Below are 18720 nucleotides of genomic sequence, written 5' to 3' on the forward strand. Positions count from 1 at the left end.
GGAGCAGAGCAGTAACTACTATCACATGTGATTTTTAGATTCTTTTGAACATTTTTATATTACTAATATTTTGGGGGGGGCTTGATGTGTGTATTTGATCCAGACCCATCCTCCTTTCTTGCTACCTTTGCCTCTTGGCCCCCAGACTCATTTTACCCCAGCCCCACTGCCGTTCTTTTTCGTGCCTTAAATAAACCAAACTCATTTCCACTTGAGATTCCTGACATCTGCTGTTTCTTCTGATGAGAGGTGCTTCGCAGCTTTTCTGCTTTTCTTTTGCTCACTCTTTCTTATCCTTGGATTTCAGCTCATACACATTCCCTTAGAATTTTTTTGACCGTTCACCATGGCCATATACATTCACTATGACCTTTCTCTTATTGTTTTTTTAGTACTCATCATTCGGAGAAGGCAATGGCACCCCACTCCAGTACTCTTGCTTGGAAAATCCCATGGACAGAGGAGCCTGGTAGGCTGCAGTCCATGGGGTCGAGAAGGGTCAGACATGACTGAGCGCCTTCACTTTCACTTTTCACTTTCATGCATTGGAGAAGGAAATGGCAACCCACTCCAGTGTTCTTGCCTGGAGAATCCCAGGGACGGGGGAGCCTGGTGGGCTGCCGTCTATGGGGTCGCACAGCGTCGGGCACGACTGAAGCGACTTAGCAGTAGCAGTACTCATCATTAATAACATTTTTATAGTTTGCTTTTTAAAAACTTCATTTTTCCTCATCAGAACTTGTTGAGGGTTGTGATCCCTGGACTCAGGACAGTATCCATCAGAGGAAAGAGATCATTGATATGTATTTGTTGACTAAATGAACCAAAGAAAATCAAAAGGCGCGAAAAGGGCGTAGACTGGCGATGGTACAGATTTAAAAACTCATCAGCATTAGCAATTTGGTTTTATACAGTTGTTACTTATAACATCTACATTTCACAAGAGGGGAATGTGTGTTTATATTTGCATAATAAAACTCGGCAAAAAACGTAATTGGTCTAGAACAATAGTCCCATATCAAAGGTGAGCTCAGATTCCAATTATGCAAAATAGAAAATCTCTCTTCCCCACCCACAAGGTTTACAAAAAATTCTTAGGTGGTTTTCCCCCTGGCTAACTGTGACATCTATTAAAACGACAGAAGGTTACAGTTACTTGAGAGTGTTGCAGACCTGTGCTTCGGAGGGGAAAGTTGTTTCCATCTGGAGCACTTGTAAATATTGGATTGGCCTCTGATGGACAGGTAAGATAAAATGGGTACATAGGCAGAGGGGTGGGCTGTGAAGGAAGCATTACAGGTGAATGGAGTCCCCGTCATTTCCATCAGAGCCATCAAAACCATCCCAAATAAACCTTCAAGCTAAACAAGAGAGCTGGACCTGCTCTCTAAGTGCACGGGCCTCAAACATGTCCACAAGCTTCTGGTTTGGAATTGTTTCTTTATCCAGGTGTGGAGGGAAGACTATAGCATGGATTCAATTGCCTCCTCTTAAAGGAGTGGTGGTAAATAAGGTGAAATGAGGAGCCTGAGTGCCAGGGCCAGGGCCTGTGCCTTTAAGATCTCTAAGTGGGGGAGGTGTGTGTGTGTAGAGGTGGGGGCAGTCATTGAATGACTTTATCAAGAAAATGATTTGAAAGGAAAGACCAGAGTGAAGGCTGTTAATGGTTCAGGCAAGAAAAGCAACACAGGCTCCAGAATCAGGGAAGAAATATAAGAATAATTTTTTAAAAACAGAAATATGAACAAGGGTTGTTCAGATCAGAGGTGCCCAGTCGGGTTGTGTGGGCCCGGGGGCCACAACTCATGCTGGGTGGGGTGGGGGTTCATGGGGTTTGTTCTAATGGTTTTGGCCTATAGTATACAAATATTCTGTGCCACTTCAAAATAATAGCCCCTGGTGTCTACTGGCCATATCATGAAAGAGAAATAATGAAGGCACTGTATCTTTTAAAAAAAATCCCCTTTTGTAGCACTTCCTTAAAAACAGCTACTTAATGCAACTCTGTCAGTGAGCTCCTGACAGTTCTGTCCTAACGATTCTGATATTAATGAAAGAATTTGGTAAAGGGCTGAAGTGTCTTCCTGGTAAGCGGTTTAGTTTATGCTTTTCAAAAATCCTTGTAATAACTACTAATTTTCTTCTTTTGACCTAATGAGTGTTTTTCGTTGACTACCTATTCTGGTACTAATATTAATCGATTGAAGTGATCGATAATGTTTTCAAGCTTTTTTCCTTCCATTTGGGTTTGCTACTTTAAAGAGTCATGATTGTTTTGGGGGCTATTTTAGTCAAAGGGAGTAGTTTCATATAAGTATTTAATTCGAAGTACAGCACTCACCTAGGTAGGTATTTCCTTTGGTGCTTATGAGTCATAATTAATTGAAAGTTATTGATATGGCCTTTAAAAATACCTGTACTGGTAATATCCATTAGAAATCATCGTTCAAATTATTTATGGATTTTCTTTTTTTGTTGTTTTTGCTAAATTTTTCAACATCTTCCACACTGAGAAGCTGTATTTTTTTCTAACCTTATTGAGATGTAATTGATATAACACTGTGTAAGGTGTACAATATGATGATTTGACACACATACAAATTGGGAAAGGATTACCACCATCAGACTAGTTAACACATTCATCACCTCCCATAGTTACCTTTCTTAAATGGTTTTTCTTATGTTAGTTGCTCAGTCATGTCCTACTCCTTGCAACCCCATGGACTATAGCCCACCAGGCTTCTCAGTCCATGAAATTCTCCAGACAAGAGTGCTGGAGTGTGTTTCCATTCTCCTTTCCAGGGGATCTTCTCGACCAACCCAGGGAGTGAAACTGGGTCTCCTGCATTGGCAGGCGGATTCTTATGGCTGAGTTCTTTTAAATGACGGTGATTTCAAAGAGCAGAACAGAATTTTGATGTTTGACATATTATATTGATATGTTATGGATATGTTTAGCAATAGTATTAGATTGTATCATCTTATGCAAGGTTAAATATTAAAGAGAAAGCTCATTGTGTTTGGAGGATAAATTCTAAAAACTTGTATAAACAGTGTGGTTTGGTGTGCTAAATGAAATGGTAAACAATGTAGATCCACCGCCCGCTCTTTCTTATGTAGATTTGTTTGTTTTGTGTAGTGTATAGAACAGAAAGTTTTAAAACATTTAATGTGGGTCAGTATGATAACTATTTAAAACAAAACTTACTTACAGAGATAAGAAAGTAGATGTAAAATTATAGACCAGGATTCTTAGAAACTCTACAGGTGGGTTTCATAGAGTACATTTTATTTGTAAGGTAAATTCACATTTTATGAGAGAAAAAGCATGTCTTTCACCAGATTTTCAGAAGTCTATATGACGCCAGAAAGTTAAAAAACAAAATGAGTGTTATAAATGGACAGCCTGGCTAAGGTTAAAAAGATTTTCATTTCCAGAACTTTTTAATACTTACAGGAATTTTTAAATACTTGACATACTTAAATATACTCAAATTATTTCTGTATTCTCATATCTTAAGTGGTTTGCGTGGTTAACTGTTTAGCTATTTTATTTATATTTTTAATCTCTTTTTCTAATTGAAGTATATTTACTTTACAGTGTGTTAGTTTCAAGTGTAAAGCAAAGTGATTCAGCAATACGTATTTAGCTATTTTAACATTTAAGAAATTTGGAGGACTTCCCTGGTGATCCAGTGGTTAATGCAGGGGGCCTGGGTTCAACCCCTGGTCAGGGAACTAGATCCCACATGCTGCAACTAAGACCCAGTGCAGCCAAATAAATAATAAAGAAATATTTTTTAAAAGACATTTTGTAATGATAGAAAAGCAAACATAAATCTTCAGAGGAAATTTTTATAGAAAGGAAACTTGTACTCATCAAAATTCAGATGGTACTTTCGATTTATATAAGGTATATGCAGAAAATATTTTAAGTAGTCTTTTTTAATTCAGAGGCAAATTAAATAGAAACACTAATTCTATTTTTTACATATTAATTTTTTTCAGAATTGTCAATTTTTTAATGAAGCATGGTAAGTTGACATTTAAAAATCTTCTTTGTTTTTCCTCATTAGATTAATAAGGGTATGAGATGGTTACAAAACAGTTTAATTTTAGGTCTTGGAGACATGCTTTTGAAATTAAGAACATTTCATTTTTTAAATAATGAGCCAGATTCTGTTTGATAAACATACTTCCTCGATCCCTTTTTCTAAATCAGTCTTCTGCTATATAACTAATTCCTTGCTAAAAATTTATAAAACATTAAATACCATACTATAGAATGAGCACTGGTTTTAGATACTATATTGTAGAGCAGTGGATCTCAACCAGGCTTGATGTTGTCCTCCAGGGCATATTTGGCTACGTTTAAGATATTTTTGGTTGTCACCAGTGGGATTGACACTGGTATCTGGTGGGATGCTGTTTTGCACCCAACAATGCACAGGACAACCCTCCACAAAAGAGACAGTCAACCAAAAATGCTAATAGGTTGTGCTGTGGTTGAGAAGCCCTCCTTTACATCAGCAAAATTAAGTTCAGTTGGTAATGTCTTAACTCCAGAGTTCTGCCATTGTTCTAATAGGCTTGTGCTGAACAAGACAAGCTGGGTCAAGCATTTGAAGATGCTTTTGAAGTACTGAGGCAGCATTCAACTGGAGACTTTCAGTACTCCTCAGGTAAAGATGTCAGTCTCCTTCTGTTTGTACATCAGATGGCTTGTTGGTCACATACCACACACATGAGAATAATGACCTGAACAGAAAAGATCCTTTTTACCCCGAGCATCTGGGATCAGTTCTAAAGGCAGAAATCAAACAGGATTATCCACCTTAAACAATTTTTGTTAGGTTTTGTATATTAATGAAACATAACTGATTTATAATATTAATTTCAGGTGTACAACATTGTGATTCACTCCATTACAAGTCATTCTAAGATAATAGCTATAATTCTCTGTGCTGTACAACATATCTTTGTTGCTTATCTTTCTCATACATTGTAGTGTGTTTATCCCATACCACTGAATTGTCCTTCCCACCTTCCCTGCCCCTCTACATAGCCACAAGTTTGTTTTCTATGTCTGAGAGTATCTTTCTGTTTTGTTTGTATTATTTTTTAGATTCCACATATAAGTGATATCATCTAGCACTTGTCTTTGTCTGACTAATTTCACTAAGCATAACATTCTCTAGATATATACTTGTTGCAAATTGCAGAATTTCATTGTTTATGATTTAGTAATGTTCCATTGTATGTATATACCACACCCATTTGTCTGTTGATGGGCACTTAGGTTGTTTTCCTGTCTTTACTATTGTAAACAGTGCTGCTGTGAACACTGGAACGCATGTATCGTTTTGAATTTAGAGTTTTCATTTTCTTCAGATGTATATCTAGGAGTGGAATTGCTGAATCTTACGCTAGTTATTTCTTTGAGAATCCTCTATACTGTTTTTCACAGGGGCTGTACAGATTTGCATTCCCACTAACAGTGTACAAGGATTCCTTTTTTCCTACATTCTCTCCAGAATTTATTGTTTGTAGACTTTTTGATGATGGTCCTTTGACCTGTGTGAGATATCTCATTGTTTTGATTTGCTTTTCTTTAATAATTAGCAGGCTCCTCCGTCCATGGGATTTTCCAGGCAAGAGTACTGGAGTAGCATGCCACTGCCTTCTCCGTAGTAATTAGCAATGTTGAGAATCTTTCCATGTGCCTATTGGCCATCCCTATGTGTTCTTTGGTGAAGTGTCAGTTCAGGTCTTCTGCCCATTTTTTGATTGTTCTTTTTTTATATTGAGCTCTTTATATATTTTGGAAAGTAACCTATTGTGAGTCACATCATTTGCAAATGTTTTCTCACATTCTGTAGGTTGTCTTTGTTTTGTCAATGTTTTCTTTTGCTGTACAAAAGTTTTTAAGTTTAATTAGATCCCATTTGTTCGTGTGTGAACATGCTAAGTCTCTTCAGTTGTGTCCAACTCTTTGAGACTCTATGGACTGTAGCCCAACAGTCTCCTCTGTCCATGGGATTCTCCAGTCAAGAATATTGGAGTAGGTTGCCATGCCCTCCTTCAGGGGATCTTCCCGACCCAGGGATGGAACCCGCATCTCTTATGACTCCTGCATTGGCAGGTGGGCTCTTTACCACTAGAACAGGTAATCTGGGAAGCCCCCCCATTTGTTTGTTTTTTGGTTTTATTTCTTTTACATTAGGAGACAGATCTGCCTATTCTCTATCCTAAATAAATTTAGTGTCTCACATATAAAAATGCCACGATCAATCACATAAGCATTTGTCATCATTCACACACATAAATATAAAATTTGACCTTGTCAGTTTCTTTCTCTGTTTTTAAATTAGATTACAAAAATTACCTGGCTTTTATCAACCACCGTTCTCATATCAGAGGAAATTCCAACAGCTATGGTGTGCAGCCTGCAGAGGAACCCATCTATAATTGGAGAACAGTAATAGTGAGTACTTTTACCAGGAGACTGTCATCCCTCAGTAACAAGCAAATTTCCTATTTACACCAGCCTTCCCTTGGTGTATGCTAGCTGAAACTGACTGAAAATGCTCACTTGGGGCCACCTGAGGTGTGAATTTGGCAGGCAAGTTGGGGAATCATCAATGCTGTCAAGAAGGAAACTCCCCTTTATTATTGTTCTTCATCTGACTTCAGACAGGTCTGAATGATTCTATAAAGAGGAGGTATTTTAGGGTTCTCATGTCAATGCTTCTCAGTCCATCCAGAAAACTGCAGAAAAGCTATGGTTCCCCTAAAAACATTCCCTGTACTGGCTTTACCTACAGTCTTGTATTAACCCGCTTTGTTTCCCGTCCCAAGCTCAGAGCTGGCTATGTATATTGGACCAATTCATTTCTATTTTAGCACCTTCTGCAAATGGAAGTGTCTCTACCATCTCTCCTTCCGTGTATTTTTTTGCATTGTTTTCTTTTTTTTTAAATTATTTTTATTTATTTTTTTGGCCACGTCATGGCATGTGGGATCTTATTTCCCCAACCAGGGACTGAATCCATGCCCCCTGCTATGGAAGTGTGGAGTTCTAACCACTTGACTGCCATGGAATTCTCGGCATTGTTTTCTTGATGTATCCATTGTATCAAACAGTCTTAATACTCTGAAACAGAGTATAAATATAAAGTAGTCTTCGTTTTTTTTCAGTCATTACTTTCAACCATGCTATGTCAAATATCCTTTTTCTGTCCCTGTAAATTGTACTGTCAGGGTCTCTCCAACAAGACATTTCTTTTAAGAGGGAGTTTTGGTTTTACTTTAACCTCTCTCACCTCTGCTTAGGGTTACCAGGTAAATTAGAGGATGCCTAATATTTTCAGTTGCTAGGGCAACCCTACTTCCTCTTCAGATTCTACCCGCAGTGTGCACTACACAGCCCCTTGTGGTTGGGAACTCGTTGCCTGCTGTATGGGGATGGCTCAAGTCTAGCCCCTTCTGCCCTGTCTTTTTGCCATATGTAATGGTAGAAGCTCAGGTGGTTTCCTCCTGCCTCCTCTCTTGGCTCTGCCCTCCTGCAACTGCCATCTGTCTCTCCTTGTCTCATCTTGTCTAGATGGGCATCCAGTTCTGGAATGGAAGCTTGTCTTCCCTTATTGCTGGCACTTTCATTTCTACTAGTGATTCTTTTGAATCTTTCTTACTGGTCATTTTTAGGGGAAAGGAAGAAAGTAACCCACTCTCCTTTATCAGAGAGAAGGGAGAATTCAGAATTCCTCTCAATTCTGAGGATACTCAGAATTCCTCAGTAACCTCTGTCCCTTGGCACTCTCTGTATATGGGTTTGATGCTGGCTCTGCCCTGGGAGACAGCCACTGAAGGTAGCACTTTTCCAAATTTGAGAGCTGTTGAACATTCTTTTTGCCCTCAGATTTTGACTTTGGCCACCAACTGGTGGCCGCACAGAAAGTCCCATTTAACATCTTGATACATTATTTATATAGAACAGTGCTACGGACCTCTATTTTGAAGGAAATATTCATCAATCTCTGCAGAACATCCCCGAAAACCAGCTGGTACAACCTGCTCTTCTCCAGCAAAAGGGAGGAAAAGGTATGTGGATACATCACTCCTTGCAAAAGAACCAAGTCTTTATCAAAGCAGCTTTTAGGGGATTTCATATCTGAGTTTGGAAATGACTTGCAAAATGTTTTTTTCTCACAACTGAGAATAACAACTCTGACAGACAAAAGACTCCAAGCTGTTTATTTTGAATGAGCTTTCCTTTTGCTTCATAGAGATGTTGTGAAGGTGCGAAGCGTCAGTCCCTCAAATAAATCTGTGTTCAAGTATAGGGTGTAAGGGGATTTCCCTGGTGGTTCAGTTCTTAAGACCGTACTCTTGATGCAGGGCTCATGGGTTTGATCCCTGAACAAGTCACTAAGATCCAGCATGTCATCCAGTGGAGCCTAAAAAAAAAAAAAAAAAATAGGATGTAAAATATGGAGAACAGGTTACTGGTTACCAGCAGGGGGATGGGATATATAAAGGTAGGTAATTAAGAGGTTATTATGTATAAAGTAAGATACAAGGTTACATTCTACAACACAGAGAATAAAGCCAATATTTTATAATAGCTTTAATTGGCATATGACCTTTAAAAATTGTTAATCATTATATTGTACACCTATAACTTATATTGTACATCTTCTATACTTCAATTAAAAAAAAGAATAAGGTATATAAATTTTAGGTATAGAAGGGGGAGGTTTTCCATAAATTGTCTTAGCAATCTTATTCCAATTGTGAAGCCCTAGGGACAGAAATCATCTTCTCTATTAAGTTTTCCACAGAAAAAAAGTTCCATAATAATAACTTTATTTCATAAATTTGAAATCCTGATTTCATAAATTGAAGGTGATCTCATCTAACAGGTAAGAAAAAAGTGTTAAAGCAAGATAATAACTTGTGTTGGCCAAGATGTGGGCCACACACACTCACATGCATTATTTTTGTTTTTCACATGCATTATTAAAGGGGGTATAAACTGGTACAGTTTTGTAAAGCAATTTAGCAATATCTCCCAAAATTTTAAATGTTCGTATCTTTAGACTCTTAGTGACTCTATGACTCAGTGGTTGAATGTGAACTCTGGGTTAATTATGTGAGCCTGGCCAAATCATTTAACCTTCTGTACCACAGTATTCATATTCAAAAAATAAAGAAAAGCAAATAATAATTGTACACACATTGTAAGATTGCTGTAAAAATTAAGTTAGAAAACCCATATAAATCACTATGCTTATAGTCTAGTACTATGGTTATTTCCTCAAATACCTTAGGTACATATGTGTATGTAAATATGTATTAGGATGTTCCTTGCAATGTTGTTTGTGATAGTATACACCTACTAAATACAAAGACATGTAAGATGCATCACAACTTTATACTGCAATTTAAAAAATGATATCATAGCTAACATTATTTTGTTTTTTATTTTTTTTAATTTTTTTTTTGTTTTTTAAATTTATATTTTTTATTGAGGTGTAGTTGATTTATAATATTATATTAGTTTCAGGTTTACAACATACTGATTCAAAATTTTTATAGATTATACTCCATTTAAAATTATTATAAAATATTGGCCATATTCCTTGTACTGCATAATATATCCTTGTAACTTATTTTATACATAGTAGTTTGCACCTCTTGATTCTCTATCCTAATCTTGCTCCTCCCTCCTTCCCTCTGCCCACTGGTAACCACTAGTTTATTCTCTATATCTGTGAGTCTGTTTCTGTTTGGCTATATTTGTTAATTTTTAAACTTTTTAGGTTTTTTTAGTTTCCACATATAAGTGATAACATACAGTATTTGTCTTTCTTTGTCTGACTTTTCATTTTATCATAATACCCTCTAGGTCCATCTACTTTGTTGCGAATGGCAAAATTTTATTTTATTTTTTTATGGATGAGTTATATTCAAATGTATGTATATATTCATCTTCTTTATCCATTCATCTGTTTATTCACACTTACGTTACATCCATATCTTGGCTATTATAAATAATGCTGCTATGAACATTGGGATGCATGTATCTTCAAATTAGTGCTTTCATTTTCTTTGGATATACACCCAGGAGTGGGGTTGCTGGGTCATATGGTGGTTCTTTTTTTTCTTTTGGCCACTCCATATGGCATGTGGGATCTTAGTTGCCCAACAAGGGATGGAACCTGAGCCCCCTGCATTGGAAGCACAGAGTCTTAACCACTGGACCGCCAGGGAAGTCACTGGTAGTTCTTTTTTAAGCTTTTTGAAGAATCTCCACACTGTGTTTCACATGGCTCTACCAGTTTGCATTCCCACCAACGGTGCATTAGTGCTCTTTCTTCTCTATATTCTTGCCAACACTTGTTATTTGTGGTCTTTTTAAAATTTATTGTTCACTTCTTTGGCTGTGCCAGGTCCTAGCTGCAGCATGTGGGGTCTAGTTCCCTGACGAGGGATCGAAACCTGGGCCCCGTGCATTGGTAGCACAGAGTCTTAGCCTCTATGTCAGTCAGAGTCTTAGCCTCTGAACCACCAGGGGAGTCCCATTTGTCTTTTTGTTGATAGCCATTCTGATAGGGTGCGATGATATTCATTTTGATTCTGATTCTCTAATCAGTATCAATGTTGGGTATTAGAAGATTTTTGTGTGCCTGTTGGGGCCATTTGTATGTCTTTGGAAAAATGTCTATTCAGGTCTTCTGCCCATTTTCTTAATGGGATTGTTTATTTTTTGATATGGAGTTGCTTGAGCTATTTACATGTTTTGGATATTAACCATTTATTCATATCATTTGCAAATATTTTCTCCCATTCCGTAGATTATCTTTTTGTTTTGTTGATGGTTTCCTTTGCTGTGCAAAAGCATTTGAGTTTAATTAGGTCTCATTTGTTTATTTTTATTCTTGTTTTCTTTGCCTTAGGAGATAGATAAAAAAAAAATATTGCTACACTTTTTGTCAAAGAGCATTCTTCCTATGTTTTCTTCTAGGAGTTTAATGGTTTCTGGTCTTACATTTGGTTTCTGGTCTTACATTTAAGTCTTTAGTCCATTTTGAGTTTATTTTTATAAATCTGTGAGAAAATGTTCTAATTTTATTCTTTTACATGTTCATACTTAAAATTACTTTAAATGAATATTTTTTGGGATAACTAGTTTTGTTCCTATGGAGAAGGCAATGGCACCCCACTCCAGTATTCCTGCCTGGAAAATCCCATGGACGGAGGAGCCTGGTAGGCTGCAGTCCATGGGGTCGCTGAGGGTCAGACACAACTGAGCGACTTCACTTTGACTTTTCACTTTCATGCATTGGAGAAGGAAATGGCAACCCACTCCAGTGTTCTTGCCTGGAGAATCCCAGGGACGTGGGAGCCTGGTGGGTTGTTGTCTATGGGGTCACACAGAGTCGGACACGACTGAAGTGACTTAGTAGCAGCAGTAGCAGTTTTGTTCCTATAAAACAGTATACTGTATCCTAGAATTATAAAATCTAACTATGCAGTAATACTCTAATCCAGAAAGGAATAATGTATAATATCACATAAGTAAAGTAAATCTACTGAACATTACTACTAAGTATTGAATAATGGCAGTAATTTAATATTAGGACAATAATGCTTCTACCTCTGTCTCCTATTCTTTTTTTTTTAACAAACCAACTAAGTCCAGAGTATGATGCCTATATCTTTTCACTGATGTTTTGGGCTGTGGATCTTTGCAATTAGGGAAAATATAATTTACTATTTTTGTTTTTAGAGTTGTCATCCACCTGAAGTCGTGATACATTTGAAACAATGAAATTTCAAAATACTTCAAGAATTCATTATTAGGAGACAGCGACTTCACTTTCTTTCTTTCTATAGTTCCTTTTGGAGAAGGAAATGGCAACCCACTCCAGTGTCCAGTGGAGAATCCCATGGACAGAGGAGCCTGGTGGGGCTGCAGCCTATGGGGTTGCAAAAAAGTCAGACACGACTAAGCAACTAACACACACACACACAAATAGAACATATATAATTATTAAAATGCAAAAGAGCATACTTTAAATATTGAAGCAGAATGATCTCTGAATACCATTTTGGTTTGGGTTTTAATCCTTTGTAATTCCATAATTCAAGAGTAATAATGCTCATGAAAATTTCAGATGATTCAGAAGTATGTGAAGAATGAGTGAAAAAATGTTCTTTCTTCCCGTGCTATCCCCCAGAACTAACTGTTGTCAACACTTTAGTATTTCCTCTATCTATAGCTAGTCTCTATATGGTTCAATGATTTATTTAAGATATATTAAACACTGGAAAAAGTACAAAATACTGTACCAATTTTCACTTTTAAAGGATAAAGTATTAGTTGCTTGGCTGTGTCTGACTCTTTGCAACCCCGTAGACTGTAGCCTGGCAGGTTCCTCTGTCCGTGGGAGTTTTCAGGCAAGAATCCTGGAGTGTGTTGCCATGCCCTTCTCCAATATGCATATGATTATATATGCAAAAAATAAATTGTTTTCTAAAGATATGCAGACTAGATTGGAGTTTTTACTTTCAGCTTGTGCTTCTGTTTGAATTTTTTATCATATACCTTTATTTTCAAAACACAAAAGTTCAAACATCTTTTTTTTCAAAATCGAAAACAAACTTTAAAAGATGAGGATCCATTATAATTGGTTTGACCATTGGATGAGAGCCAGAGAGCTTGTTTAAGTCTGTGACTTTAATTCATAATGTGTTTTTTGGTAAGTCCCTTTCATTTCTCAATTCATAAACTCAAGATAATATAACACAAAAGATAATCTTTGAGGCTTTTGGATGAATAATGACCGATGTATGAGTCTTACACCCCAGAGACTGTTTAAAGCAGTTTGGGAATCCACTGTTTGACTTTCTCAAGGGGAAAATGGAATCTGGCCGTGGAACTTTTAGCTACTGACAGATCTGGTGGACCACGATGTCTATAGGCCAATTCAGAAGTCATAAAACGGCTTGGTACCTCTGTTCTCCAATCGACCAAACAAGCAAAAATCACAGCAAATCTTCTCAAAGTTTCCTTTCTAGTTACTCTGAAATATAAAGGGCTGTGTTCCAAAAGAGATTAAAAGCTCTGGCAGTATCATTTTATTTCACAGCAATGAAAAACATCACCATGCTCTCTGTCATTTCTCATTAATAATGTCAGAATGTCATGAAGATATTTTGGGATTTCAACTTTGCTTTTTTTCTATTTTTTTTTCAAGTAATTATGCAGAGCCAGAGTTAGCATTTTTACATAAGTCTATTACTGATTTCAGGAGAAGGCAATGGCACCCCACTCCGGTACTCTTGCCTGGAAAATCCCGTGGATGGAGGAGCCTGGTAGGCTGCAGTCCATGGGGTCGCTAAGAGTTGGACACGACTGAGCGACTTCACTTTCACTTTTCACTTTCATGCATTGGAGAAGGAAATGGCAACCCACTCCAGTGTTTTTGCCTGGAGAATCCCAGGGACGGTGGAGCCTGGTGGGCTGTCGTCTATGGGATCACACAGAGTCGGACACAACTGAAGTGACTTAGCAGCAGTAGCAGCAGCATTACTGATTTCACTTGAATTTGCACATTGTTTTACATTTTACAAAATGCATTCACCTTCTTTAGCTTATTTGTCTTAACTTACTTGAATAAAGCTGCTTCAAATGAGTTCCCTTTTGGAAACGTCTTTTGAGACTTCTCCTTTAAACAAAACAACTATTTGTCTGTGTCGGGTGTTAGTTGCTCTGTGGCATGTGGGATCTTAGTTCCCTGACCAGGGATCAAACCCACATCCCCTGCATTGAAAGGCAGATTCTTAACCACCAGACCACTGAGGAAGTCCTGAAACTTCTCTTTAGAACCACTAAACTTTGTAGTACATTTTGCTCAGTCTTGTTCTGTAGATAGTTTAACATAAAACTAGCAGTCAAGATTTAACTGTAAAGAAAGACCACATGACAGATGAGAGACTAGGGTAAAGAGGCTCCATGCTTCCCTTTTCCAATGAAAGACTACAACATTTTGGACAACTTCCCCAACAAGAAAGTTTCATTTGAAACTGCAGTAGGCCAAGTCCCATAAAATGATACCATAAATACATTCTAAGAGGGTGAATAGGAGGGAAACCAATCCCAATGGAACTTTCAATTCTGTATTCACTCAACAAATCCTTCCTGAGAAGGTGCTCTGTGTAGAGCCATGGTGAAGCATGATGTTGTTTTCCTCTGTTTTAGGCAGGAAGAAGCTCCGACTGTTTGAATACCTTCATGAATCCCTATGTAATCCAGAGATGGCATCTTGTATTCAGTGGATAGATCAAACCAAAGGCATCTTTCAGTTTGTATCAAAAAACAAAGAAAAACTTGCCCAACTCTGGGGAAAAAGAAAAGGCAACCGGAAGACCATGACTTATCAGAAAATGGCCAGAGCACTGAGGAATTATGGAAGAACTGGGGAAATCATCAAAATCCGGAGAAAGCTAACTTACCAGTTCAGTGAGGCCATTCTCCAAAGACTGTCTGCACCTTATTTCTTGGAAAAAGAGATCTTCTATTCACAGTATGTTCAACCTGATCAAGGATATCTCAGTCTAAATAACTGGAATGCAAATTATAATTATACATATGCCAATTACCATGAGCTAAGTCACCCTGATTGCTAAGTATACTCTTACATTTCATAATTTTCTGACATCAGAAGTCTCTACAAGTTTTAGGATTTTTCTCTAAAAGCAAATACTGAAAAAAAACACTTCATGATTGTTACCTTTTATGACATAGCATATAATCTATACTAACTTGGGGAGAAATTTTGCCAGTGAACAGCTCTTTAGAATGATTGTCCCATTTGAAAGTATAGACTAAATGTCCTTCCTCTTACTAGTAACTATGCAATTATTTCTTTTTAGATTAATAATGCCAGTGGAGACCGTTTGATTTGCATATTGATTAAACATTATTTTCTTGTCACTCAGACCAAAAAAAAAAAAAAATCACTTTAGCATATATCCAATAGCTTTAGCAACAGAACAAAAACTGATTGCCTGTGATGGTGTTCCTGCTAAATTATATACAGGGCTTTAAAATTTTCAGTGGCTAAAACTAGAACTACTATATGATCCAGCAATTCCACTCCTAGGTATATATCCAAAGAAAATGAAAACACTAATTCAAAAAGATACAAAAATTTTTTTTTTTTTTGGCTGCACTGTGTGGCTTGTCAGATATCAGTTTCCCAACCAGGCCTTTGGCCTTTGGCCTTGACAATGCCAAATCCTAACCACTAGACTACCAGGGAACTCCCATAGTGACATTATTTACAATAGCCAAGATATGGAAGCAACCTTCTAGCCAACAGGTGAATAAAGGAGATGTGGTATACACACACACACACACGCACATAGAATATTACTTTGCCAAAAAAGTGAAATCTTGCCATTTGCAATATGGATGCACCTAGAGGATATTAAGCTTACTGCAATAAGTCAGACAGAGAAAGACAAATACTATATGTTACCATTTATATGTAGAATCTAAAAATTGAAACAAATGAAAATAATGAAATAGAAACAGACTTAAAGATATAGAGAACAAACTAGTTACCAGTAGGGGGAGGGCTGGGGGGAGGGGAGCAAGATAGGCATAGAGGATTAAGAGGTACAGACTACTAAATATAAAACAAAAAAGATACAAGAATGTAATGTACAGCACAGGGAATGTAGCCAACATTTTATAATAGCTTTGAATAGAGTGTAACCTAGAAAAATACTGAATCACTATGTAGTACATCTGAAACTAATATAATATTGTAAATCGACTATATTTCTATAAAATAAATAAAGATTTAAAAAATAAAAACTTCAGTGGCTATCCTCTGCACCTCGGACCTCATGGTCTGTAATTCTTCGGCACTAAAGAAATGGTCTAAGGAAAATGTCACCTACAAACTCCAAAGCTTACACTTATCACAAATCATTTCCTTGCTTTTCTCTCTTGCTTTGGGTAGATCCAGGAGCTAAAGTTTCTTGCTCTCCTGCCACTCAACCACAGGGAGGTGCTCTTGCACCATTAGTTCTTGAGCCCAACCCTGGATCATGATCTTTCCTTGAACTAGCCCAGCTAAAGGAGGCTGAAACAGTTGAAGCCGGAGGGTCGGGGGAAGGCTTTAATAAAAGATTGAGGCTTGCAAATAATAAACCCAGGAGTGGAGCCAGGATGTGGGCAGTCTTGCATGGAAGCTGTCCCATAAGAAACTCCCAGAATAAACTCTTTGTTTCTTACTTGCTGCTTGGCAGGTTTTTTAAGTCACTTCAGTTGTGTCCGACTCTTTGTGACCCTATGGACTGTAGCCTGCTAGGCTCCTCTGTCCGTGAGATTCTCCAGGCAAGAATACTGGGGTGGGTTGCCATGCCCTCCTCCAGGGGATTTTCCCAGGTTCTTTACCACTCCTGCCACCTGGAAAGCCATCTGTATTACCATGAAGCAAGAGAACGTCCTAGATTAAATGGGCCATCTTCAGTCTGGGCCAAAAAGGCCTGGCCAGCAGGTCAAGAGCTCCTGGGAGCTTGCTGTGTTAGATCTGCAACATTGCTGTGACCATATAGTGGTTGGTTCTCTGCACTGTGTCTGGCATTCCCAGTTTCCCCTTTTCCTTTGTGCCCTCCCGGTGCCCTTTCTTCCTCAGGGAAAGAACATGGTAGATCCCAGGTGACTAAATGGAGACTAACTCAATATTGGCCATACCCACATGTAGTCTAGGTTTGTTATAGACAATTTTGTGTCTTCCCAAAATTCATGTTGAAACATAATCCCCAATGTTATAGTCTTTAGGGGTAGGGTTTTGGAGAGGTGATTAGGTCATGAAGGAAATCTCTAATGAATGGGTTTAGTGCCCTCATCAAAGAGATGATGGAGAGTTCCCTTTCTGCTTCCACCCTGAGAGGATAGTAGGGTGAACCAGGAGGAAAGCCCTCAGTAGACACTAAATCTGCCAGCACCTTGATTGGACTTCCCAGCTTCCTGAACTGTGAGAAATAAAGTCCTGTTGTTCATAAGCCACCCAGTTGATAGTATTCTCTTAGAGGCGATGGCACCCCACTCCAGTACTCCTGCCTGGAAAATCCCATGGACGGAGGAGCCTGGTAGGCTCCAGTCCATGGGGTCGCTAAGAGTCGGACATGACTGAGCGACTTCACTTTCACTTTCCACTTTCATGCATTGGAGAAGGAAATGTCAATCCACTCCAGTGTTCTTTCCTGGAGAATCCCAGGGACGGGGGAGCCTTAGTGGGCTGCAGTCTCGGGTCGCACAGAGTCGGACACGACTGAAGCGACTTAGCAGCAGCAGTAGCAGTAGAGCAGCCGGGACAGACTGAGAAAGTTTCAATCAGTGCTAACGTCAAGGTAGGACTCAGTATTTACACTCAGTCTGCCTTTCTAATTTAGACGTGGATGGATTTTAAGGGCAGAGCGAACATAAAAGAAAGGACTGCAACACAAAAAAGGGCGTGTGTGTTCTTTGTCAGGCAAGAACAGCGAGGTACCCCATGAATGTTTGAAATGTTCCACCTCAAGAGTTGTCAAGATTAGCCCTGACTTACCCAGGCCATGGACTCATTTAGCAAAGAGCTGAAAGTGAAAAAAGAATCCAGAGTGTCCAGGTGTTTTCAGTAGTGGGTCACATGATCAGAAATCCCAGTATGGAGGGCCCATGAATATTTGAATGGTGATCTGATGAGTTCATCATTGGCACCGAAGAAATAGATATGGTTCAAAATAAGATATATGCAAATCGTGTAAAAGCAAAACTTTGTGCAGTGTTTGGATCAGCTGTCAGAAGAAGTTTTATTGTCGGGGGCTGTAGTGAAGATTCAGGTGCTAGTGAAGATTCTCTTTGATAAGCAAACCCATTCAGGATGTGTAGTGATGGATTAACCAATGAAAGGCCAGAGAGTTCATGTACCACTTATTAACAAACTGTTAACAAACTGAATTTCCTATAATGACCACTTCATGATCTGGGTGAACTATTTTCATAGTTACGTAAAGTATTATTTGTTCACCCAGATCATGAAATGGTCATTATAGGAAATTCAGTTTGTTAATTTATAATTTTACATAAACAATTATAAAAAGTCATGTGATGAAAGATCACATTTAAGAGTTTCAGAGTCAAACTGATACCTTTTTTTAAAAACTATTTCTCTGGGTGTGCTAGGTCTTAGTTTGGGCCCTTGGGATCTTTAGTTGTAGCATGAGAACTTGGTTGTGGCATGTGGGATATAGCTCCTGGACCAGGGATTAAACCCAGGCCCCTTGCATTGGGAGCATGGAACCTCAGCCTCTGGACCACCATGGAAGTCCTGAGTCAGACTGATAGCTTTTGGAACACTTTGTTTCTTCTAATTAACTCAGTAAAATCAGGGAGATCAGTTGGGATGCCCTGGGCTTCAAATAACAAAAAACCTTGACTCAAACTGGTTTAATATTTGCTATTGACAATACCCTTCTTTCTGGTACTGAATTTTGAAGCAGTAAACTTCCTTGATTGTCGCTAACTAAGGTCAACTTGGACTCATTGAGTATACACTAGGATTTATTGAAAGGTATTAGATTGCTTGGGGCTTCCCTGATGGCTCAGTGGTAAAGAATCCGCCTGCAGTGCAGAGACATGTGTTGGATCCCTGGGAT

General features: G+C 38.3%; 1 protein-coding gene across 2 annotated transcripts; it reads left to right on the top strand.

The window, feature by feature from the left end:
* Positions 1-2005: 2005 nt before the first annotated feature.
* SPIC (Spi-C transcription factor) lies at positions 2006-15894 on the top strand. 2 transcript variants are annotated; one of them, XM_061417066.1, is made up of 6 exons: positions 2006-2087; positions 4009-4034; positions 4589-4682; positions 6372-6484; positions 7992-8100; positions 14267-15894. In XM_061417066.1, exons 2-6 carry the CDS (start codon positions 4032-4034, stop codon positions 14692-14694), a joined length of 747 nt encoding a protein of 248 aa, XP_061273050.1. In that variant the 5' UTR covers positions 2006-2087; positions 4009-4031; the 3' UTR covers positions 14695-15894. The 2 variants fall into 2 exon arrangements, with proteins under 2 accessions (XP_061273050.1, XP_061273051.1); XM_061417067.1 differs by having other exon boundaries at positions 8043-8100.
* The last annotated feature ends 2826 nt before the right edge of the window (positions 15895-18720 follow it).

The sequence above is a fragment of the Bos javanicus genome, chromosome 5 (genome assembly GCF_032452875.1).
Source record: "Bos javanicus breed banteng chromosome 5, ARS-OSU_banteng_1.0, whole genome shotgun sequence".
Classification (NCBI taxonomy): Eukaryota; Metazoa; Chordata; class Mammalia; order Artiodactyla; family Bovidae; genus Bos; species Bos javanicus.

Coding starts and splice junctions, on each gene's coding strand:
- SPIC (XM_061417066.1), top strand. Junction 4,683..6,371: donor AGACTTTCAGTACTCCTCAG/GTAAAGATGTCA, acceptor TTTTTAAATTAG/ATTACAAAAATTACCTGGCT. Junction 8,101..14,266: donor CCAGCAAAAGGGAGGAAAAG/GTATGTGGATAC, acceptor CCTCTGTTTTAG/GCAGGAAGAAGCTCCGACTG.